Consider the following 23718-nt stretch of genomic DNA (forward strand, 5'->3'; position numbering starts at 1 on the left):
TAAATAGGTACCACTCCGGCAGGAAGGTAAACTGTGTTTCTGTGCGCTGCTCTGGTTTCGGTGTCCCGTTGCACCAGAAGCAGCTTAGTCATGCTGGCCACATGACCTGGAAAAACTGCGGACAAACGCCAGCTCCCTCGGCCTGTAAAGTGAGATGAGCACCACAACCCCTGAGTCGTCTGTGACTGGACTTAACTGTCAGGGGTCCTTTATCTTTTTTTATAAGCCACCTATCTATGTTTAGAAATGATTTTAAATAAATATGATTGCATATTTCCCCCTCCTCTCCTTCTGCTGTTTCCCCTGGGTGCAGATTATAGACTTTAAATGTCCATTTATGCATAGGAATCAAAGTGGCCAAGATCCATATGCGGGGTCAAACTGGACTGCTCCTCAGTCTCAGTCAGGCATAGGCAAACTCGGCCCTCCAGATGTTTTGGGACTACAACTCCCATCATCCCTAGCTAACAGCACCAGTGGTCAGGGATGATGGGAATTGAAGTCTCAAAACATCTGGAGGGCTGAGTTTGCCTGCGCCTGGTCTCAGTTCATGTATTAATGCCACCCTTCATTTATCGCCCCAAACTCTTCCTCCTCACTGCTCTTCATTTCCTACAACGATAACGTGCTGTTAACTACATGCCAATCAATCAAGACATTGCCAGCCTCACCTTTGGGGTTAAAGGCCATCCCCAGCCAAGCTCCTTTGGATTGGCTCTCATAAGCCTGAAGATGCTCCCACACGAATAGGTTCTCGATCTCGTCTAGGATGGACAGCACCGTACCTCCAACTGTGGGGGAAGCGGGAGATGATGGAACAGGAGAAGAAACAGATGCACAAGCCTGAAAGTTTTACTGGGCAAGAAGAGTACAGCCGAGAGGCTCTCGCACTCTGCATTTTCTGAACGACACCCTCGTCCACACGAAGGAAGCTCCAATTTTGTCACCAGAATAAAATAATAAAATGCAAATTAAGCACCCCTTTTCATATATTCATTTGATCTGTAAGGTGAGCCAATATTACTCTCCCTCGTGTTGGGAGAAAGGATGCTGTTTCTGTGTGTCATGAGAACGAGAGGCGGGATTTGACGCAGGTAATTCTTATTCATTCCTCGATCTCTTACACATTGCGGACAAACTTCCCATGAAAAACTTGCCAAAAACACTCATATTCAGGATACTGAGTTTGGTTGACAGAATCACAGGTGCCTGCATGTTACGTGCCTGAAGGCCGCACAAGTTTTCCCCACCTAGCTCCTGTAGCGAAACCTTCTAACCAAAGAGGACCCTTAAACGGGCAGAATAATCCCTGCCCCAGAAAAAAACTCTGCCGATTGCCTTATTGCCAAACAACTGCACTTTGTTTGCTCTCCCCTCGAGCACTGGCTCCGAAGGAGAAAGAAAAGGAAAAAACGACAGTCTCTAGACTCTTAGAGTTAGCAGTTCTCTGACTTTCTAGGGAGAAAGGTGCCTCGGCTTTAGAAGAGCATGTCTGCAGCAACTGGGATTTCTACAGAAACACATCGCCAACGCCGTGTGCACACTGTTCTGTACTAAAACAGGCACAAAGTAGGGGTGAGAAGATTCCTTCAGCTCTGGTACAGTGGTACCTCGGGTTAAGTACTTAATTCGTTCCGGAGGTCCGTTCTTAACCTGAAACTGTTCTTAACCTGAAGCACCACTTTAGCTAATGGGGCCTCCCACTGCTGCCGTGCCGCCAGAGCACGATTTCTGTTCTCACCCTGAAGCAAAGTTCTTAACCCAAGGTACTATTTCTGGGTTAGCGGAGTCTGTAACCTGAAGCGTATGTAACCTGAAGTGTATGTAACTCAAGGTACCACTGTATTTGGTTATTACTCTGATGTTCCATTGTTGTCGTGGGTTGTTGTCCGGGAATTGTTTGTGTGTGCTAAATATAAAGAGATGAGTCCATTAATGACTTTGCTTTCTAAAAATTATTGTCCCACCTACAAGAACTGCTCCAAGGTCCCAAGTGGAGGAATAGGCAGGTAGCTGGGCAAGGACGAGGGTGGCGCTGTGGGTTAAACCATAGAGCCTAAGATCAGGCTCTATGCCGATCAGAAGGTCAGCAGTTCGAATCCCCGCGACGGGGTGAGCTCCCGTTGCTCGGTCCCTGCTCCTGCCAACCTAGCAGGTCGAAAGCACGTCAAAGTGCAAGTAGATAAATAGGGACCACTCCAGCGGAAAGGTAAACAGTGTTTCCGTGCGTTGCTCTGGATCGCCAGAAGCCGCTTAGTCATGCTGGCCACATGACCCGGAAGCTGTACGCCGGCTCCCTCGGCCAATAAAGCGAGAGGAGCGCCGCAATCCCAGAGTTGGCCATGACTGGACCTAATGGTCAGGGGTCCCTTTACCTTTTACTGCTGCTGAATAATCCACTTCCAAGACAAATGCTGGCGTGTGCTTCAGGCACAAGGAAGGAGGAAAGAAACCAAATACAAAGAGAAAACCCAGAGCGAAAGAAAACGTGACTTTGCGCCGGAAGCCGTGTCCTAGGGCATGAGAACTGGAGCACGATTGTTCCCTCTGAGCTTCTTAGAAGCACGTTACCTTTCTCGCATCTCTTCTTAGCTTCTTTCTGGCCCAGCACGACTTCCATGTGGAAGGCATAGCAGTGATTCCGGAAGGGGATCCAGGAAGAATCCTCCACAGATTTCGGGCAGCTCCCGTTGTACCTCCACTTGTGGGGGGGAAGGGCCCCTGAAAGGGAAGAGCTGGTTAGAAGGAATGTCTGGGCCTTTTCTCCATTCAGGCTCAGGGCTGACTACAGCATCCCCTCCTGCCCCGGCCGAGTTCTCTCCCAGGTACAGCACCTGTGCTCATTTTGCAGATGGCCCCTTGGAGCTTGGTGTCGCAGCCGGCGGTCCTCCAGGTCCCATCTACATCCATGTATGCGCACCCCACAAGCTGCTGCGGTTCTCCAGCCTGCCAGTTTGTGTAGGAAAGGCTCTCCTCTGTGAACCACGTGTAGCTTCGCCTCCCCTAAAAGCAACCCAGTAAACCAATAAAAGATTGGCCAAGTCGGACCAGACAGAATAAGATTTCTGAGGGGGGAGCTTGTATAACCGGGACTGGATGGAGATAAAATCCAAGTGATCAGGAGGGTGCACTTGTAAGGCTTGTGAAATATTCTGGATTTGTTCGATACCCTGTCCTGCACGGGTAGTTTATCTTAAGATGTTTCAGGAGTAGGATCCAGCTCTGAAAGCACCCCTTTTCCAGTGACTCGCAGCTTACACTTGGTCCCACCTTGCCACTCTTGGTGTCAGGCTTCAGAGAATCCTATCCCTCCCACGATGGCAGCCAAGAAGCTGATACGCAATAAAAGTTCTTACCAAGTAGTTTATTCAATAGTCACAGAGAGAGACGAAGGAATGGGGTCTCCCCTACATAATGGCGTTGCTCCAAGTAAAGTCCCACCCCCTACGTCTCTCCTATTCTCCGTCACCCCTGCGTCGGCTAATCTGAGATTTCTGTCTCTGAGCTTTTTGTTCTACTACCCTCAATGCTCGTCTGGTCCTGGGAGTGGGGGGTCAGGAATGCTTTCCAAAGACACGGAGTCTGTCAGCTGTCTCTCCCCTGGTGCTGCTTCATCCTGCTGTTCCTCTCCCAATATTTCCCATCTTCTCCCCTCTGCAGCCTCTGAACTGTGACCTTCTGCAAACCACTGTTGTAAATCTATACAATGGTACCTCTAGATACGAACGGGATCCGTTCCGGAGCCCCGTTCGCATCTAGAGGTAAACGTTAACTAGCAACGGCACGTCTGCGCGCATCGCTTTTTGCCGCTTCTGCGCATGACACCGTTTTGAGCGTCTGTGCATGCGGCGAAACCCGGAAGTAACGCGCTCTGTTACTTCCGGGTTGCCGCGGAGCGCAACTCGAACACGCTCAACTCGAAGTGTATTTAACCTGAGGTATGACTGTAGTGTCCTTCTGTTCTCGGAAAGGTTCAGGAGAAGGGAGGGTGCGGTCCCCACCATTCCTCCTCAGTCCGGTCCCTGACACTTGAGCTCCCATCCAGGACAGTGCATTGTAGGTCATTTGACCTCTGCAGCTCTGGCTACTGGCTCTAGCAACTGTGCCACTCCCAACTCTGATCCCCACCTGTCCGCCAGTACTGGCCCAAGACACTTTGTCGCCTGAAGCAGAGCCCAAAAGCCTACCAGGGCCAACAATGTCAAAAAGGTCTTGCTATACCACTTGGACACTGATGCCTGCCTTCATCTAGTGGAGCTGCCTGAAGCAGGAGCACCGCCCTGGCAAACGGCAGGGCCGGCCCTGCTTCCCTTGCTCTCGCAGCTCTGTCTTCTCCAGCCCCCCTGACTGCCTTACCTCCTCTTTGGACAAGCCAATCCAGAGCGGGGTCTGCAGGCTGCTCACTGCTTGGGTGAGGAAAGCCTGAGTGTACGGCTCCGTCATGCTCGCCAGGCTTGTGTTGAGGCTCTCGCACAGGAGCATGGCTTCCTGCCACCTGAGAGGCTTCTGCAGGATGCGGTAAGTGCTGTTGAAGTACGAGAGGGTGGAGTTGGAAGCAGGGGGGAAGGTTGCTGGGGAAGGGCTCAGGGCAGGATCTGGGAGTGGGAGAAAGAAAGAGGACCAGAGATCCTTAGAACTGGAATAACCGTAGCTTGCACTTCCATCCCACCCTGCCCCAGAGCCATTAACGTAGCAGTATTGGTTTAATTCAAATGCATACTGGAGCTTTTTGAACACCACTCAAATGTGTTTTTTAATTAATAATAATAATAATAATAATAATAATAATAATAATAATAATAAATGTTTATTTATATCCTGCCCTCCCCAGCCAAAGCCGGGCTCAGAGCGGCTAACAACAATAAAAGTAACACAGCATTCTAAAATCAATTCATTCTAAAATTAATTCAGAATCAAATTAATGGCAACCACTGAGCTAGAGTTCTATGAGGGTTACCAAAGGAGGGGGTCAGACTCTGCCTTGGCCAAAGGCCTGGTGGAACAGCTCTGTCTTGCAGGCCCTGCGGAAAGACGTCAAGTCCCACAGGGCCCTAGTCTCTTGTGACAGAGCGTTCCACCAGATCGGGGCCACGGCCGAAAAGGCCCTGGCTCTGGTTGAGGCCAGCCTAACCTCCCTGTGGCCTGGGACCTTCAAGATGTTTTTGTTTGAAGACCATAAATTCCTCTGTGGGACATAACAGGAGAGGCGTTCCCGTAGGTACGAGGGTCCTAGGCCGTATAGGGCTTTAAAGGTTAAAACCAGCACCTTAAACCTGATCCTGTACTCCACCGGGAGCCAGGTGTGTTCCCTCCCGACTCTTTCTACCACCAGCCATTTCTTTCTGCTTTCTCACTCGCAGCTCTTTGCGGGGAGGTCCGAGAAACAGTGGCACCTTGGATAATTGCCAAGGCACATTAATCCTCCCTTTGCCAGGCACAGCTGCAGCCCGCCTGACCCTTCCCTTCCCCCGGTCCCCGCCTGCATCTTTCCTGCACTCTTACCTTTCCTCCTCTGGCAGATGAAGGCATTTTTCTCCTCCAGGCAATTCCTGTCATCCCAGCGGCCGGTGAACTGGGGCGGGATGCCATGCCAAACCACAGCGCAGTTGGTCTGAGAGAGAGAGAACCAGGAGCGTCAGTCACTCACCTGTGCCCACAGTGGGAAGGCTGTTCACCGCACGCCATCAGCTGGAGCAGCGCGCAAGGCTCCATCCAGTCTTGAGGGTATGCAGTTGCAAAAGACCTTATTTTTCGCTCCATAAGACACACTTTTTCCCTCTTAAAAACTAAGGGGAAATGTCTGTGCGTCTTATGGAGCGAATGTGTGGTCCTTGGGGCTGGGGGGGGGGGGGGACTGGGCTTCCCCCGCCAGCCCCGCAAGCTCCGGGAGTGGAAGCAAGGCTGCGAGCAACCTTGCCGCCACTCCCGGACCTGTTCTGGGGTCCTCTGCTGCTCTTTGGGGCTGGGGGGGGGAATAATTCCCCCCCCTTTATTTCCCCCTCTAAAAACTAGGTGCGTCTTGTGGTCCGGTGCGTCCTATAGAGCAAAAAATACGGTACCTCCACACGCAACAACCCCTCACAACTGTTGCAAATCTGCAGCTGGCGCAGAACGCAGGCACCCAGTTGAGGACAGACACTAAATATTTCTGCAGAACTCACTGGCAACAAGATGTTTCATTGGCCTCTAGTATGCCATCAAAGGATACTGTCGGCATCCGCCTGTCTCGGGAGGCAATGGAGTGTGCCTCTGGGGGTGAAATCAAACCGCTGTGTTGGCACCTAAGTGACCTCCCTGGGGTGCAAGCCTGGGCTGTGTCTATGGAGGTCCTGGGCTGCCCGGATGGTAAGACGCCCGCCCCACCGCAGCCTTGTTGGTGTGGCCCAGGGCGATGTTAGAGGAGGAGGGCTGGCCCATTTGGCATCGCAAAGATTGAGAGACGACATGCACTTTCGCTGTCTGTTTTCACAGCAACAACAAAAAGCCGTCTACTCAAACTGCTTTAAGAAGCTGCCGAGGGCTGCCAAAGACAGCCTTGAGGGCCACGTGTTGGACCACCCAGATTGAAAAGGTATTGGCAGAGGAAACAAAGGGAGGAATAGCTCGGTTGGTTAGAGCACGGTGATGATAATGCCAAGGTTGCAGGTTCGATTCCCGGATGGGACAGCTGCATATTCCTGCATTGCAAGACGATCCTCAGGGTCCCTTTCCAATTCTACAATTCCATGAAACACACAGTAAAGGTAAAAGTAAAGGGGACCCCTGACCAATCAGGTCCATTAGCTGCCATTAAGTCAAGACTGCAGTGTTGAGAGTCTTCAAGGTATTGTGAATTCCAACACACCCTGGCCTGATCCTACTTCCCAGACTGATGTGCAGATCAAAATTTAATTACTCTTCATATTTCATACACCTCCAGATTTTGTTATGTTGTTCTCAGCTCAAAAGGCATTCCAAAAATATGATGAAAAATTCATAGGGCGGCCTAAGATACGTTTAAGGTAAAGGTAAAGGTACCCCTGACCATTAGGTCCAGTCGCGAATGACTGTGGGGTTGTGGCGCTCATCTTGCTTTACTGGCCGAGGGAGCCGGCGTACAGCTTCCGGGTCATGTGGCCAGCATGACTAAGCTGCTTCTGGCGAACCAGAGCAGCGCACGGAAATGCCGTTTACCTTCCCGCCGGAGTGGTACCTATTTATCTACTTGCACTTTGACGTGCTTTTGAACTGCTAGGTTGGCAGGAGCAGGGACCGAACAATGGGAGCTCACCCCGTCGCGGGGATTCGAATCGCCGACCTTCTGATCGGCAAGTCCTAGGCTTTGTGGTTTAACCCACAGCGCCACCCGCCCCCCTCTATGAAACACACAGCATCCCCACAAAAATATGAGGCTCCCCAAAGAGATAGCTACAAAACGGGGTGAGGGGATCTCCCAGGGTTTGGCTCACCGGGTTCTCACTAGCTGTGGCTGCCCCACATCCAGAGGGCTCACCAGGACCCCAGTTCACAAAGCTGACCGGCTCAGCTTCCACCCACTGGAACTCCTTCTTTGCGTCCTGGAGGCCGATCCACAGGTCAGAGGTCACATTTGGAAGGAGAGTGGTTATAAAGGCTGTAAGTGGGAAGAAGGGCACGTTACTGGAGGAAGTCAGATGAAGGTGCAAAGCTTTGTTTACATAGGGGCTAGAGGCCTACAAAGCCAGAGTTCAGTTTTGCCATCAAGTGTTTCCACTAAAAAGAGACGTCGCAGGGCCCTCTAACTGCCTCCGAGGTGGGCGAGGGAAAGGCAACGCTTATTCAGTGGGTGAGGGAAGTACATTCTGTCCTTTCTCAGAGGCACTCTGTTCTCTATTAGTCCTTCATATATTACATGGGTAGGCAAACTTAAGGCCCGGGGGCCGGATCCAGCCCAATTGCCTTCTCAATCCGGCCTGCAGATGGTCCGGGAATCAGCGTGTTTTTACATGAGTACAATGTGTGCTTTTATTTAAAATGCATCTCTGGGTTATTTGTGGGGCATAGGAATTTGTCCTTTTTCTTTCTTCCGCAAAATATAGTCCGGCCCCCCACAAGGTCTGAGGGACAGTGGACCGGCCCCCTGCTGAAAAAGTTTGCTGACCCCTGATATATTATGATGGACTGTTCTAATTTTCTTGCAATCACTCCAATAATACGGCGATGGTTTTATTTATACCCCGCCCATCTGGCTGGGTTGCTCCAGCCACTCTGGGCGGCTTCCAGCACATATAAAAACGTAACAAAACGTCAAACATGAAAAACTTCCTGATACAGGGCTGCCTCCAGATGTCTTCCAAAAGTTATTTAGTTCTTTATCTCCTTGACATCTGAAGGGAGGGCGTTCCACAGGGAGGGCGCCACTGCCGAGAAGGCCCTCAAACCAAGAGTCCAGTCCAGTCCGGTGTTCAGGACAATAAGTCCACAGATTAGCCTTTCATATGTTCAGGCAAATGCCTGAATGATCCTTGGGTTTTCTTCGGCTCATGAAGACACTTGCCTGGGGCCCAAAGCGGATCAGTTCCCAGAGGCGAGGTGAGGCAATGTGTGTGTGTGTGTGTGTGTGTGTGCGCGCGCGCACACACACATGCATGAACACACACACAGTTGTCTTGTGAACAAAGGGCCCTTACCTTGCTCAACGTAATTGGAGATGGTTGCCAGCACGCCCCCCTGAATCTCACACCTTCGCTTCGCCTCTTGCCAGGTTACCTGCTCTTCGCTGTTAATCCTAAAGCACTGCATTATAAAATTGACAGAAAAGGAGATTTATAAACAGCAGACATTTCAGGCAAGGTATTTCCCCTCCTACGGGACGCGGGTGGCGCTGTGGGTTAAACCTCAGCGCCTAGGACTTGCCGATCGCATGGTCGGCGGTTCGAATCCCCGCGGCGGGGTGCGCTCCCGTTGCTCGGTCCCAGCGCCTGCCAACCTAGCAGTTCGAAAGCACCCCCGGGTGCAAGTAGATAAATAGGGACCGCTTACTAGCGGGAAGGTAAACGGCGTTTCCGTGTGCGGCTCTGGCTCGCCAGAGCAGCGATGTCACGCTGGCCACGTGACCCGGAAGTGTCTGCGGACAGCGCTGGCTCCCGGCCTATAGAGTGAGATGAGCGCACAACCCTAGAGTCTGGCAAGACTGGCCCGTACGGGCAGGGGTACCTTTACCTTTACTATTTCCCCTCCTGTGACTTTATAATAATAATATAATAATAATAATAATAATTTATTATTTATTCCTCAGCCACTCTGGGCGACTTCCAACAAAATATTAAAATAAAATATTCTGTTAAACTTTAAAAGCTTCCCTAAACAGGGCTGCCTTCAGATGTCTTCTAAAAGTCTGGTAGTTGTTTTTCTCTTTGACATCTGGTGGGAGGGCATTCCGCAGGGCGGGCGCCACTACCGAGAAGGCCCTCTGCCTGGTTCCCTGTAACTTCTCACAGCGAGGGAACCGCCAGAAGGCCCTCAGCACTGGACTTTCACATTTATTTTATGTATTTTCAGTTTTATCCCATCCTTTCCTCCCCAAAAGCTCAAGATGGTTTCCCCTCTCCGAAACGATACCATGAGTTAAGAAGGTAAAAAATATCAAGGCATTTGAGAGAAGGGGAAATCGAACTACACAAAACTACGCAGACAGACTTGCAATATGAAACAGCTATCTATCTGAAATCTCACTCCTCTAAGCTAGGCTGATGGACTGTGATTTGAACCCATGTCTCGTCAGTCCTAGATGTGAAACTCAATATACTACCCTCCACACTCTCATACGTTCACGAACAGGAGGGGGAAATTAAGTGGGTAAGTGGTTTCTGAACCAGGAATGTCAATCAGCCAAATTTCTGCCCTTCTACATACTCCACAGGAGTTATTTCCGCACCACCACCCGTCCAGTTCAAGGGGGACCTGGCACACAAACATTCCTGGCAGACTCCCTCCCCCCTTCAAGAATGGTGATGCTCAGTTCCAGGGAAAGCACTTCCAAGTACCTTATTGCCGACAGCATGCCAGCCCTGGGCACAGCTGCCAGGAGTAGGTGCCGGCAGGGGTGGCAAGGAGCCTGTGGTAATATTGGTGCGCTTGCAGATGTAAGGCAGAGCAGTAAAACACTTCTGGTCGCCCCAGTCCTCTGCAGAAGGAGAGAAAGGAGAAGATACGAGAGCAGATTCTGTATTTTGCTTGGTTCCAATGGCACTCTCAAAGTAAGAAACAGCAGCCATCTCAAAGTACAGTGCTACCTTGGGTTACATACGCTTCAGGTTACAGACTCCAGAAATAGCTAACCCAGAAATAGTACCTGGGGTTCAGCATGAGAACAGAAATCGTGCTCCAGCAGTGCAGCGGCAGCAGGAGGCCCCATTAGCTAAAGTGGTGCTTCAGGTTAAGAACAGTTTCAGGTTAAGAACGGATCTCCGGGGAAGAAATGCCCATGAGAGAAGAATGGAGAATGAAATTGATGGAACACGCAGAAATGGATAGACTAACGGGCAGAATTAGGAATCAAAGAGACCAGAGATTCACCAAGGACTGGAAGAAATTTACAGAGTATATAAAAAATGTTTGTGATGAACAATTATTACTTGTTGGTTTTCAAGAAGCCCTGTGAAAAATATTGATAGAAATATTGCTTAAAAAATATGATACTGTCAGAGACTGCCTCCAGGTCCCAGCTCACAGAGGACCCACGCTAGCCAGCGGTAATATACAAAAGTCTTTATTAAAGTACATTATCCATTTTCAAACCCTAGCGTGCGTCTCTACGTCTGGACACTAGACCGGCGAAGCTCCGTCTGAGTCTCCGCCCCCTGTACACCAGCTTAAGACTCTAGCCTTACTCCACCTTTTCCGTCTCTCCTTCCGCCTCTGGGTCCTACCACCCCCCGGGGTCCCTTCCTTCCTGGACGCTTCGGAGGCGGACCCCTCGGACTCTTCCCCCTCCCTTCGGCGGGCTTTAGGACCTGGCTCCCTATCCGGGCTGCTCATTGCGCCACCCTCTTGTACTTTTGAACTTGGCGCGCGCGCGCTGCCTCCGACCTTCCTTTTGACCGTTTCCTCACTCTCTGATGCAGGCGTGGCTAACCCTGACTCATGTCCTTCCGCTGACGGAAAGCTGCCTGATGCCGATGCCTGGGACTCCTCCCCCCTACTGCTCTCCGGTGGGGAAGCTGGTCCCGATTTCCAGCTGCTGCTCTCTGAGTCCCCTCTGGCCCCTCCTTCCTGAGGTGTTCCCTCTGGCAACCCCCTAGCTCTGACCACGGGAGCCCCTTTCTGTGAATCCTCCGATTCGCTGGAGAGACTTAGAGACCTCGGGCGGCTCTCATCGCTCACTTCCCCCTCGGATTCCTCCCCCTCGGTCTCTAATTCCTCCCTTTCCTGTCCCTCTGCTCCTGAGCCCCTGACAGATATGATTAAGATTGTTAGAGTGCAATATAAAATTGAGAAATGTGAGATGAAGAGATAACACGGAGAATTGTCAGACATGCTGATGGAAGTCTAAAAGAATGATTAAGTGAGAACTGGATGTTTAATTCTGTACAAATCTATGTTGGAAAATTAATAAAAAAAATAGCTTGAAAAAAAAGAAAAGAAAGAACTGACCTCTGGAACAAATTAAGTACTTAACCTGAGGTACCACTGTAAGAAACAGCAGCCATCACAGCCTGTCCCAACATTTTGTATAAAAAAATTCCAACGCAGAAAACCCCAAACTTGGGTCAGGTTTCTTTTTGGGGCACAACATTCTTTTATCTAGCTGTCCAATTGTTGTTGTTTTTTAAAATGGTGAGTGTTCATGTACAGTGGTACCTTGGTTCTCAAACTAAATCCGTTCTGGGAGTCCGTTCGACTCCTGAAACGGTTCAAAAACCAAGGCGCGGCTTCCGATTGGCTGCAGGAGCTTCCTGCACTCAATCAGAAGCTGCGGAAGCCACGTCGGACATTCAGCTTCCGAAAAATGTTGCCAAACAAGATCACTCACTTCTCGGTTTGTGGCGTTCGGGAGCTGATTTGTTCAGGAGCCAAGCCATTCAGGAACCAAGGTACCACTGTATTATAACTCTAAAGACTAGGCAACTGCTTAAAAACAACATCACAATAATAAGTTAGGACGCCAGTGATCTTAACATTTCCACTGCCTACCCTATACAGTGGTACCTCGGGTTAAGTACTTAATTCGTTCCAGAGGTCCGTTCTTAACCTGAAACTGTTCTTAACCTGAAGCACCATTTTAGCTAATGGGGACTCCTGCTACTGCCGGGCGGCCGGAGCACGATTTCTGTTCTCATCCTGAAGCAAAGTTCTTAACCTGAAGCACTATTTCTGGGTTAGCGGAGTCTGTAACCCGAAGCGTATGTAACCTGAAGCGTATGTAACCCGAGGTACCACTGTGTGTTTTCAGGGACATCAGCCAGAAGTTCAGGGTTTGATGGGTTTCTGGAGGGATGGAATATTTTTTAGGAATTATCAGGAGGCTGGTCTGAGCTGATCAGACCAGAGACTGCAAAGGGCCATAGGGGAGAATGTTGATCTGTAAGCTGATTAGGAATATCAGGCCAATGTCTGCATGCCCATTACCCACCTCGGCTAGCGGTCATGTATACACACTTCCTGTCCTTGGTGGTAGGCCGAGGCTTTCCTGGTGCCCACGAGACGAAGTTCAAGAGAGAATAATCAGACCACCTGGAGATGGCAAACAACACATTGGGGAGGTTTCCGCATTTTGAACACAAGCAGGAATCTAAGACACACCAAAAATTGCTTCTAGGACAGAAGACACTTAATAGAGAGACTCACCGAAATCGTCCATCATTCTCATAGGTGCTCAGCCCAATCCACCAGTGCTGCTCCTGTCCCCTTGAAAACTGCCCAAAGGAGGAATTATATGCAATAATGTCAAGGGGGAGAACGAAAAGACTGTCTGAGCAACCTTGATCTTCAGATTGCCTCCCACCAGGCTCTTTTTGTGTAACGATACCAGCATGGAGTCCCAGCACCTTTTGTTTTTGCCTGCGCATGGGCAGTCATTTTGTGTTGGCACCCACTGCCTACCCTACAGAATTGCTGCCTAACCACTGCTGTCCATGCACTGGTGACCGTAAGGCTGGATCACTACGATGCACATTGTGTGGGGCTGCCCTTGGCCCTGGTCTGGAAACTCTAGCTGGTGCAGAATGCAATGGCTATGGGAACACATAGCTGCCAACAGGTGACATGACAGGTTCAAGGTCCTTGTATTGATTTAAGGTAAAAGTAAAGGGACCCCTGACCATTAGGTCCAGTCGTGGCCGACTCTGGGGTTGCGGCGCTCATCTCGCTTTATTGGCCGAGGGAGCCGGCGTACAGCTTCCGGGTCATGTGGCCAGCATGACTAAGCCACTTCTGGCGAACCAGAGCAGCGCACGGAAACGCCGTTTACCTTCCCGCCAGAGCGGTACCTATTTATCTACTTGCACTTTGATGTGCTTTCGAACCGCTAGGTTGGCAGGAGCTGGGACCGAACAACAGGAGCTCACCCTGTCGCTGGGATTCGACCCGCCGACCTTCTGATTGGTAAGTCCTAGGCTCTGTGGTTTAACCCACAGTGCCACCCGTGTCCCAGACTTGTCTTGATTTACACAGCACTGAAAAAGGTAGGTCCAGGGTGCTTCAGGGGTCACCTGAACACCTTCTAAAATTATTATTATTTAAAGCCCTAAACAGCCTCGGCCCTGTATACCTGAAGGAGCATCTCCACCCCCATCGTTCAGCCCAGACACAGAGATCCAGCTCCAAGGGCCTTCTGGCAGTTCCCTTCCTGCGAGAAGTGAGGTTACAGGGAACCAGGCAGAGGGGCCTTCTCGGTAGTGGCGCCCGCCCTGTGGAATGCCCTCAAGGAAATGAACAACTATCTGAGTTTTAGAAGACATCTGAAGGCAGCCCTGTTTAGGGAAGTTTTTAATGTCTGATGTTTTGTTGTATTTTTAATATTATGTTGGAAGGTGCTCAGAGATGGGCGGGAAATATTATTATTATTATTATTATTATTATTATTATTATTATTATTTCCAAGCTCAATCACTGAGGTCATCTGTAGTTGTCCCATGAGTTGGTGAGGCTCATCTGATTATCAACCCCAAACCGAATCAGCATGCACCTTCTATGCTAACTGTCAAATGTTTGCAGGGAAGTTTTCTTTGCTGCCCAGCTTACGGGGACTATTAAGTATCCATAATAGCTGATTATCCATTTTAATTTTTATTTCCGTTCTTACTGTATTTAATTATAAAGAGCTTTGAAACTTTAAATTGCAGCAGACAAGTATTTTTATATATCAAATAAAGAAATGAAGAGCACTTGGAATACAACAACAAAGCTGTGTTTATTGTTATTTTTTTATTATTATTATTACTGGTTATTGCTGTGTGAAACACTAACTGGGAGGAGAAGGTCATAAGCAGCAGCTGACTATGCTTTTGCTACCATCTTGAAAAAAAATTCTTTAGGCAGGCCCTTAACTTGTCTAGTCAATTATGTTATGCTGCTCTTGTGTGTAGAACAATATACATAGATTCGTAAACTAAAAGAAATTTATTTCAAACCCTTGCAATAGCCCTGTGAGCTTCTGCTCTAGAAAAGGTTGAGAGCTTGATGCTGTCTAACTGCAGCTAGGCCAAAATTTTAAATCCCTTCATTGTTTTCTGTATGCAGTTCTCACTTTTGTCTGGGAAGGAAATAACAAGCATCTGAAGGAATTGGGCCAGGAAGGCTTTGATCCTATAAATTAATAGTAGAAACAAAGTACCAGGATTCCAAGACCCTTCTGAGGAGAATTTGCTAAGTGAAAAAAATGAAGTATGGCAATCACTTAATAGTAATGTTAACATATTTTTCCTTCTAGAATGGATTCCCTGACACCCTAATACCCATATTTATACACCAACAGCACATTCCTTAGACTTCTGTCAGGGAAAATGTATTAAGATTATTGTAAGTTGGAGGCCATCTTGCATTTCTCACCTAGTAAATTTTCCTTAAATCTTTGGGAAGACCCAATTTAGACCCAACTAATCGTTAATGTTCCCTTCCTGCCTGAAGGTCCCTGTCACAACCGGATGGGATTTTAAAAATTGTTTCCTTTTTGGCCCAATCCCATTGCCATTCCAGGTGGCTCCCTACCTTCTTCAAGTTCTGACCCAGGAAGTCCAGCTCAGCTTGATTGTGAATTGACACCAGCTCAGCTTGGAACCAAGTGCAGATCCTCTGAGCCTGTACCCAAGTTGAATGATGGTCAAAGAACTTGTACTCAGCATCTTGGTATTTCACCCACTCATTGCTCGCTGTGGAGAAACGGGACGTGTTAAGAGACCCTGGGGAAACTTGGTGCTTTCCAGGTGGAGATTACTTAAGGCAGCTAATACCACCAAAACCTCATATTTCCCTTAGATGCCCCCTATCAGAAGAGCTTCAGGATCTGTCCTTCAGGACAGATCCTAAAGCTGAGACTCCAATACTTTGGCCACCTCATGAGAAGAGAAGACTCTCTGGAAAAGACCCTGGTGTTGGGAAAGATGGAGGGCGCAAGGAGAAGGGGACGGCAGAGGACGAGATGGTTGGACAGTGTTCTTGAAGCTACCAGCATGAGTTTGACCAAACTGCGGGAGGCAGTGGAAGACAGGAGTGCCTGGCGTGCTCTGGTCCATGGGGTCATGAAGAGTCGAACACCTAAACGACTAAACAACAACAACATCAGAAGAGCTGCAACTCTTCCAAGTGTCAACGCAGCTATCTAGTCAACCTAATTCTCTTCCAACAGAGACTCAGAAGGCACATTCTATGTTTGCTTACGCAGACGGGTTGACCAAACTGTATAGATTCTAACACAGAACCATGTTTGTTCATTAGGTAAAAAGGTAAAAGGTAAAGGACCCCTGGACATTTAAGTCCAGTCAAAGGCGACTATGGGGTTGCAGCGCTCATCTCGCTTTCAGGTCGAGGGAGCTGGCGTTTGTCCTCAGACAACTTTCCGGGTCATGTGGCCAGCAGGACTAAGCCGCTTCTGGTGCAACGGAACACCGTGACGGAAACCAGAGCGCATGGAAACGCTGTTTACTTTCCTGCCACAATGGTACCCATTTATCTACTTGCACTGGCGTGCTTTCAAATTGCTAGGTTGGCAGAAGCTGGGACAGAGCAATGGGAGCTCACCCCGTCGCGGGGATTCGAACCGGCAACCTTCTGATTGGCAAGGTCAAGAGGCTCGGTGGTTTAGACCACAGCGCCACCCGCGTCCCTTCAGGGGTCCTTTACCTTTTACGTTTTAACCTAATGAACAAACATGGTACTGTGTTATCAGTAGTCTTGTTAGATAGTAAAATTCATATTAAATTGCTGTTTTAGGGGTTGTTTTTAAAAGACTGGAACGGATTAATTGGTTTTGCATTACTTTCTATGGGAAAGCATGCCTTGGTTTTGGAACACGTTGGTTTAGGAACGGACTTCCGGAGCGGATTATGTTTGAGAACCAAGGTACCACTGTAATGCTAAATGCCACCTCAACATCCTGGGGTCATGAATTTCATAGGTTAATGATGTGTTGTGTAATGAATCACTGCTTGTTTTTCTTAAACCTGTTTGGGGAAGTTTTTAATGTTTGATGTTTCATTGTATTTTAGTATTTTGTTGGAAGCCGCCCAGAGTGGCTGGGGAAACCCAGCCAGATGGGTGGGGTATAAATAAAATAATTATTATTATTATTATTATTATTATTATTATTATTATTATTATTCCTATCAGTTTCAAGAACAGGTGCCCCAGGCGTTGAGGCTGGGGGATGAATGTCTCCACTATTTGTTTCTGAAAATATTTATAGCCTGCTCTGGATCGCACTGATCTCTGAGCAGGGCACACAATTCATTCAAAACGTTTACGCGAATATAGCAGGAGCAGGCAAAAGTATAAATCACTGCGTCTGACTTAAAATGCAGAGCTGCAAATGCCATCATGTTAGGCTGCAGAATTAACAATTCATAAAGACCCTGAGAGAATAACCAGGTCTTAACCTGGCACTGAAAGAAAGCCAAAGTTAGCACTAGCCAGACCTCATGGGATCTCAGTTTTTCCACATCACTCATGGTTTCGTAAACCTCCGTCACATTATGCATGCACAAATACACAAACACACACACACATACACAGCCCTGCTGCCTTTTTCCTACATCAAAAACATTCTTTTCTTCAGTAAGATAAATAATCAGAAGTCATGATGGTTCAGTCGCCCTGTTTTCCATGCTGCCTCCAGCACAGCTATTCTATTTCTAGACCTGGATGAAGCTAGGTACATGAGTGCAGGCTTCTTAAACTCATACTTGACCTCTGCAGGCCTATAGCTGAGAAGGATCCAATTCTATCTATTCAGTTAGCTGATATTTCTGTTGCCTGCTTTTGACATAAGCTTGGTATAACACATAACTCCCTTTCCCAGGGACATAGCCCACATTCCCAACTGCAGACCCCACATCGCCTCAGCTGAGAGAGCAAGGGGCCGTGCCACGTAAGACTGCCAGCCGCACTCTACCAATCCTTGACAAGACCACCTTGCTGAACCTTAAGGGCAAAACCTATTTGGTGTTTCGCAACTTTCGGACTAGTTGCAGGACCTTAGCCAGACCTAGCCGAGTAAACGCAGAATCCACGGAAGCAATTGGCGACTTGGCTGCAGACAGGATAGACGAAGCAGGAACCAGGAGCTTGTAGTTAGGTGTTTATTATATACAGTGGACTATTTACAGGAACAGAACATGGATCTTTTGCTAGCTCTCTCTGATACGACTCACAACTCCTACACTGACACAGAACTCTGAACCTCTGAACACATTCCAGTTAGTAGGCCATTAATTATCACTCCCTTGAGAGAGCTTGACCAATCAGGGAGCGGTCTCCATGCCCCTGTTATCACCAGGCAGACTTACTCCTTCAGATTGCCTTCTGGCTGTCTGCCAAACCTTAATTGACTCTGTGTGAGTAGCTGCACGTACACAGTTTCCCAATAAACCTTTCTCAAACTTTTGGGTCCCCAGGTGTTGTTGGACTACAACTCCCATCATCCCTGACCACTGGTCCTGCTACCTAGGGATGATGGGAGTTGTAGTCCACCTGGGGACCCAAGTTTGAGAAACACAGCTCTAAAAGCACAATGCCAACAGCGCAGTATAACAGAGGCGGGAAGTTGGCACCGTGTTTCCTCTAGCTTGCATGCATCCAGAAAACACACACATACACACTCGTTTTTTGCGTCCACAAATCAAGGAGTACGGGGCGAGGGTGGAGGCAAGAGCGATCTCTGCACAAAAGAGGCTTTGCCACATGGGATGAGAGGGGCGGAAATATTTACTCACCTTGAACGGTTGTCTCTGGCTCTTTCACATCAGTGCCTATTAAACAACAGCACACGATCAGCAAGTGAGCAAGGGAGATGTGCTGGGCCTGGCCCAGAATTCATTTCAGTTCCTGATTCAGGAAAAAAGGCTCCTTCAGGAAAGTAAGATATTCCCCCTATCCTTTCTGTACTGCAATCCCTGCTGGTTATGAAGGAGGAGCAACCCTCATCCTTTGTTTATTGGAACGCAGCTACTTGTCTTTATACACATTCAACCATGTATCAAAGAAATAATTAAACATTAATTCTTTAAAAAATCAGAAAGGGTTAGATTGTGGAGAGAGGGTGGAAGTCAAACACAGACACCAGAAGGAAGACAGAATGTCCCTGGGAGGTTGAGTAATCTTAGTATGAACTAGTGGTGCTAAGAAACTTTGTTATTCTAAAAATATTAACATACCCATTAAGTAGGGACACCAAGTTATCTTGGGAAGATACAGTGGTGCCTCGCAAGACGAAAAGAATCCGTTCCGCGATTCTCTTCGTCTAGCGGTTTTTTCGTCTTGCAAAGCAAGCCCATTAGCGGCTAAGCGGATTAGCGCTATTAGGAATTTAGCGGCTTAGCGGCTATGAAAGGCTTAGCGGCTAAGCTGTTAAAAGGCTATTAACGGCTTAGCGGCTTTGAAAAAGGGGGGGGAAGCGGGGGGGGAAATGGCGAGACTCGCAAGACGTTTTCGTCTTGCGGAGCAAGCCCATAGGGAAATTCGTCTTGCGAAGCGCCTCCGAAACGGAAAACCCTTTCGTCTAGCGGGTTTTTCGTCTTGCGAGGCATTCGTCTTGCGGGGCACCACTGTAATCCTATTTGAGGAACTGACAAGAAACAGATGCACTTAATACAACAATCTTTATACACCTCACACTCGCGTAGAAATTTGCCATGCTCAGGGCAGCTTATAGCGTTTTTTCAAAACGGTAACATAAACTGAAACATTAGTCATGCAATCAACAGCAGCAAAAATAAACAGCAGTAAAAATGAAAGCAGGCACCAAACCCCAATAAAAAAACCCCAAAGAGGTCAGCCACAAAAGAATCCTCGACCTGGCAGGGCAAATGGTATTAAAATTACTGTATTTTTCGCTCTATAAGATGCACTTTTTCCCCTCCAAAAATTAAGGGGAAATATGTGTGCGTCTTATGGAGCGAATGCAGGTTCCATGGCTTCAGCGATAGCAACGCGAAGCCTCCGAAATGCAGTGGGAGTGCTCCCGCCGCGCTCCGGAGGCTTCAGGGATAGCCGCCTGAAGCCCGAGGGGTCATGGCGCACCAACCCCTCTCGCTCTCCAGGCTTCAGCAAAAGCAATGCGAAGCCTCTGGAGTGCAGTGGGCACTCCCGCTGCGCTCCGGAGGCTTCAAGCAGCTATCCCTGAAGCCTGGAGAGCTAGAGGGGTTGGTGCGCACCAATCCCTCTTGCTCTCCTGGGTTTGTTTCACTGGAGAGGCACTGCACAGCTTTCCCTCTCTGCGCAGCGCCCCTTCAGCGAAGTGGGAGGAAAATGGAAGGGGCTCCACTTCTCCTGCCGCTTCGCTGAAGGGGCGCTGCACAGAGAGGGAGAGATTTTTTTCTTCTTGTTCTCCCCCTCTAAAATACGGTGCGTCCTATAGTCGGGTGCGTCCTATAGAGCGAAAAATACGGTAACTCATAGCACACTGTGGTGACCTATGAAGATATTAAGCCCTCCTGAAGCCCAGGCAAGGTACTTAACTCCTTCGCTTAATGGACATTATTGAGTTGGCTGAACATTACCTCAAGACTCCTCCTTCAAAATCTCGCGTTTGAAGATACGTAGACATGAAAGAGGCGACTGCAAAGTTCTTTACTGTGGCTAACTCTTCCCCTCCCGGCCAACCCATCACCATCTCAGTCACCTTTGGGCAGTTTGCAGATCCAGTCCAGTTGAGCATCGCACTGAAGAGGCATCCACTGCAAGGATGCCAAGTCCAGCGCCGCACAGTTCCGGATGTCCTCGTCGTCGTGATTGCTGCGGTCAAAGTTATGGTAGGAGAACTGAAGGCAAAAGGAGGATGGGGGAGGGCAAGTTAATGTTTGATGTATTACAGTATTTTAATATTTTTCTGGAAGCCGCCCAGAGTGTCTGGGGTAGCCCAGCCAGATGGGCAGGGTATAAATAAATTATTATTATTATTATTATTATTATTATTATTATTATTATTAATCCCTCAATGTCATGCTTAGTCAACTGAAGCCTTAGGTCAGGGGTCAGCAAGCTTTTTCAGCAGGGGGCCAGTCCACTGTCCCTCAGACCTTGTGGGGGGCCGGACTATATTTTTTTGGGGGGAAATGAACGCATTCCTATGCCCCACAAATAACCCAGAGATGCATTTTAAATAAAAGTGCATATTCTACTCATGTAAAAACACGCTGATTCCTGGACTGTCCGTGGGCCAGAGTGAGAAGGCGATTGGGCCGGATCCAGCCCCAGGGCCTTAGTTTGCCTACCCATGCCATAGGTCACTGGCTCATCTAACTCAGTTGAGCGCCCCATTAGCTAAAGTGGTGCTTCAGATTAAGAACAGTTTCAGGTTAAGTACGGACTTCCGGAACGAATTAAGTACTTAACCCGAGGTACCACTGTATGTATAACACAATAATTCGTTACAAAGATTTTCTCTTTCTCACTCGACAATAATGTTGATGCTTATAATTTATCAGCTTGCAGATGGAGACTCAGTTTCAATTATAGAGAAGAAGTCAAAAGTCAATTATGGATTAGAAGCCAGGACGATGTATTCACCTTCATCAGCTGGAAGTATCAAACATTACATGAAAATACATTTAGATTCTAAATGATCATAAATTATAAAACAATCCTAAATTATAAAACAGTATTATATACCATTTATACATATATTTCTGAGTTAAGAGTTTGTAATCTCTGTTAGAATTTGTAATCTTTATTGAGTCCTTGGTGTGCTTTTTTTTTTTAATAGATTGAGCAAACCATCACTCACCCCAAGACCATCACTCCATCGCCAGCTCCTCTCAAGTCCTGGATCCCGGCGATTCAAGCCGATCCAAAACCAATGCTGCTCATGAATTTCAGGTTCTGATGCCCTGGAAGGCATCCGAAAAGAAGATGGGTCAGTTCTTCCATGAATGTAACTGTGCGAAGACTTAATGCTCCCAAGGTATGTCCCCCCAGCCGCCACCCCATTTTGCTATATGTGATTTGGCTCACTTGATTCAAGCTGCTTATAGCAGGGTTGGAGCACGCATGTGGCTCTCCTGATATTGTTGGAACTCCCAACTCCCATCAGCCCAAGCAGTATGGCCGGTTGTCACAGATGATGGGAGTTGTAGTCCTGCAACACCCGGGAGGCGCCAACTTCCCCCTCCATTTTGTAGCCATGGTGACAGGAGAAGAGCAGCATCTCACGGTTGTGACGGGCCAAGCTAAGTAACTGCCGAGGTTTCAGAATAAAAATGCACAGAGCACCATCTAGGCCCTGTTCAGCTTACCTCCCGCTGAAAAAAAATCAAGGACTGCTGATTAACCATGTGGGGGTTATTTTTTATTGGCGAAACCTGAACCCCTCATTTCCACTTCCCCCTTTTAGGAAACAGCCACGCTTCTTCTCAGTTCAGCAGATACCGTATTTTTTGCTCTATAAGACTCACTTTTTCCCTCCTAAAAAGTAAGGGGAAATGTGTGTGCGTCTTATGGAGCGAATGCAGGCTGCGCAGCTATCCCAGAAGCCAGAACAGCAAGAGGGATTGCTGCTTTCACTGCGCAGCGATCCCTCTTGCTGTTCTGACTTCTGAGATTCAGAATTTTTTCCCCCTTGTTTTCCTCCTCCAAAAACTAGGTGCGTCTTGTGGTCTGGTGTGTCTTATAGAGCGAAAAAATACGGTACCTCTCACTCTTTCCATATCCCCACCCATTCACAACCACCAGATAAAACATTATGATTCTTCACAAGCTTCAAGAGGAAGCAAAACCTCTTAACTTTTTGTTTCAGTTTCCATCTTCATTTTTTTTAAAAAAAGGTGGGGTTTAAAATGTGGGTTTCAACTATATCGTCTCTCAAAGCAAGGGACGAGGAGGACGGCTGTCTATCTGTCTATATAAAACGCAATCACACTGTAGGCACGTAAACCAAAACTCGCAAATGCGCTTACATATGAAGGAACATTCAAGTGTGCCTGAGAGCACATGGATATACCGTATTTTTCGCTCTATAGGACACACTTTCCCCCCTCCAAAAATGAAGGGGAAATGTGTGTGCGTCCTATGGAGCGAATGCAGGCTTTCACTGAAGTCTGGAGAGCGAGAGGGGTGGGTGCGCACCGACCCCTCTCACTCTCCAGGCTTCAGGCAGCTATCCGCAAGCCTTCTGAGTGCGGTGGGAGTTCCCGCCGGGCTCCGAAGGCTTGCGAATAGCTGCCTGCAGCCTGAAGCCCGGGAACCACAGTGCCAACTCCCGTTGCGCTCCCCGGGCTTCAGGCAGCTATCCGCAAGCCTTCGGGCTCCGAAAGCTTGTGGATAGCAGCCTGTTCTGGGGGCTGGGGTTGGGGGAAGCTCAGGCTTCCCCCACCCCAGCCCCGCGGCTGAGGGGGGGGGTTGAATAATTTTTTTTCTTTATTCCCCCCCCCTAAAAACTAGGTGCGCCCTATGGTCCGGTGCGCCCTATGGAGCGAAAAATACAGTATTTGCCAAGGTGTCGCCCAGAAACATACACCTCCTGCTTTCGTAACTCAATCCTCACCCAAATATCTTGTTGAGCGTGTTGGCTATAAAATGTTCCTCCTCGTAAGTGCCGACGCTCAAGAGTTGTGCTTTCCGATCGCTGCAGAACAAATGGGCCATGATCCAGTTTTTCTTCTCCTGCAGTTTGTCGTAGGTGAACACCTGCCCAAGAAAAAAGGGAGCCGTTTCACAAACCGATCCCAGTCGGTGAGAGCCGCCACTTCTGAGTATTACAAGCCCGAACTGCCATGACAAATGTTAAATCCAAAACCAATTTGAGCTAATACGATTCACGTGGTGGACGTGTCCTAAGGTGAAAGACTTCTGAGAAAAGATTTATAATGAATTTTTTAAAATGTTGAAAAATACATTTATTAAGAAACCAGAAGCCTTTCTACTTGGAATAACAGGACCGGAATTGCCAAAGAAGGATGTTAGACTGTTTTTGTATGCCACTACAGATCACTGCAGATGGTGACAGCAGCCACAAAATTAAAAGACGCCTGCTTCTTGGGAGAAAAGCAATGACAAACCTAGACAGCATCTTAAAAAGTAGAGACATCACCTTGCCAACAAAGGTCTGTA

General features: G+C 48.3%; 1 protein-coding gene across 1 annotated transcript in view; it reads right to left on the reverse strand.

Annotated features, from left to right (window-relative positions):
• Positions 1-23718, reverse strand: part of MRC2 (mannose receptor C-type 2) — a 96178-nt gene that overhangs the window by 7323 nt on the left and 65137 nt on the right. The window contains exons 13-27 of the mRNA XM_077917520.1: positions 23153-23295; positions 21398-21500; positions 20294-20432; positions 18387-18422; positions 15169-15329; positions 12808-12875; positions 12593-12693; positions 10005-10144; positions 8649-8754; positions 7449-7612; positions 5503-5611; positions 4357-4595; positions 2835-3003; positions 2572-2721; positions 672-791 (exon numbers count right to left, since the gene is read on the reverse strand). Coding sequence (XP_077773646.1) covers positions 672-791; positions 2572-2721; positions 2835-3003; positions 4357-4595; positions 5503-5611; positions 7449-7612; positions 8649-8754; positions 10005-10144; positions 12593-12693; positions 12808-12875; positions 15169-15329; positions 18387-18422; positions 20294-20432; positions 21398-21500; positions 23153-23295 — 1948 coding nt within the window. The remainder of the gene's footprint in view (positions 1-671; positions 792-2571; positions 2722-2834; positions 3004-4356; positions 4596-5502; positions 5612-7448; positions 7613-8648; positions 8755-10004; positions 10145-12592; positions 12694-12807; positions 12876-15168; positions 15330-18386; positions 18423-20293; positions 20433-21397; positions 21501-23152; positions 23296-23718) is intronic.

Source organism: Podarcis muralis, chromosome 13 (assembly GCF_964188315.1).
Source record: "Podarcis muralis chromosome 13, rPodMur119.hap1.1, whole genome shotgun sequence".
Classification (NCBI taxonomy): Eukaryota; Metazoa; Chordata; class Lepidosauria; order Squamata; family Lacertidae; genus Podarcis; species Podarcis muralis.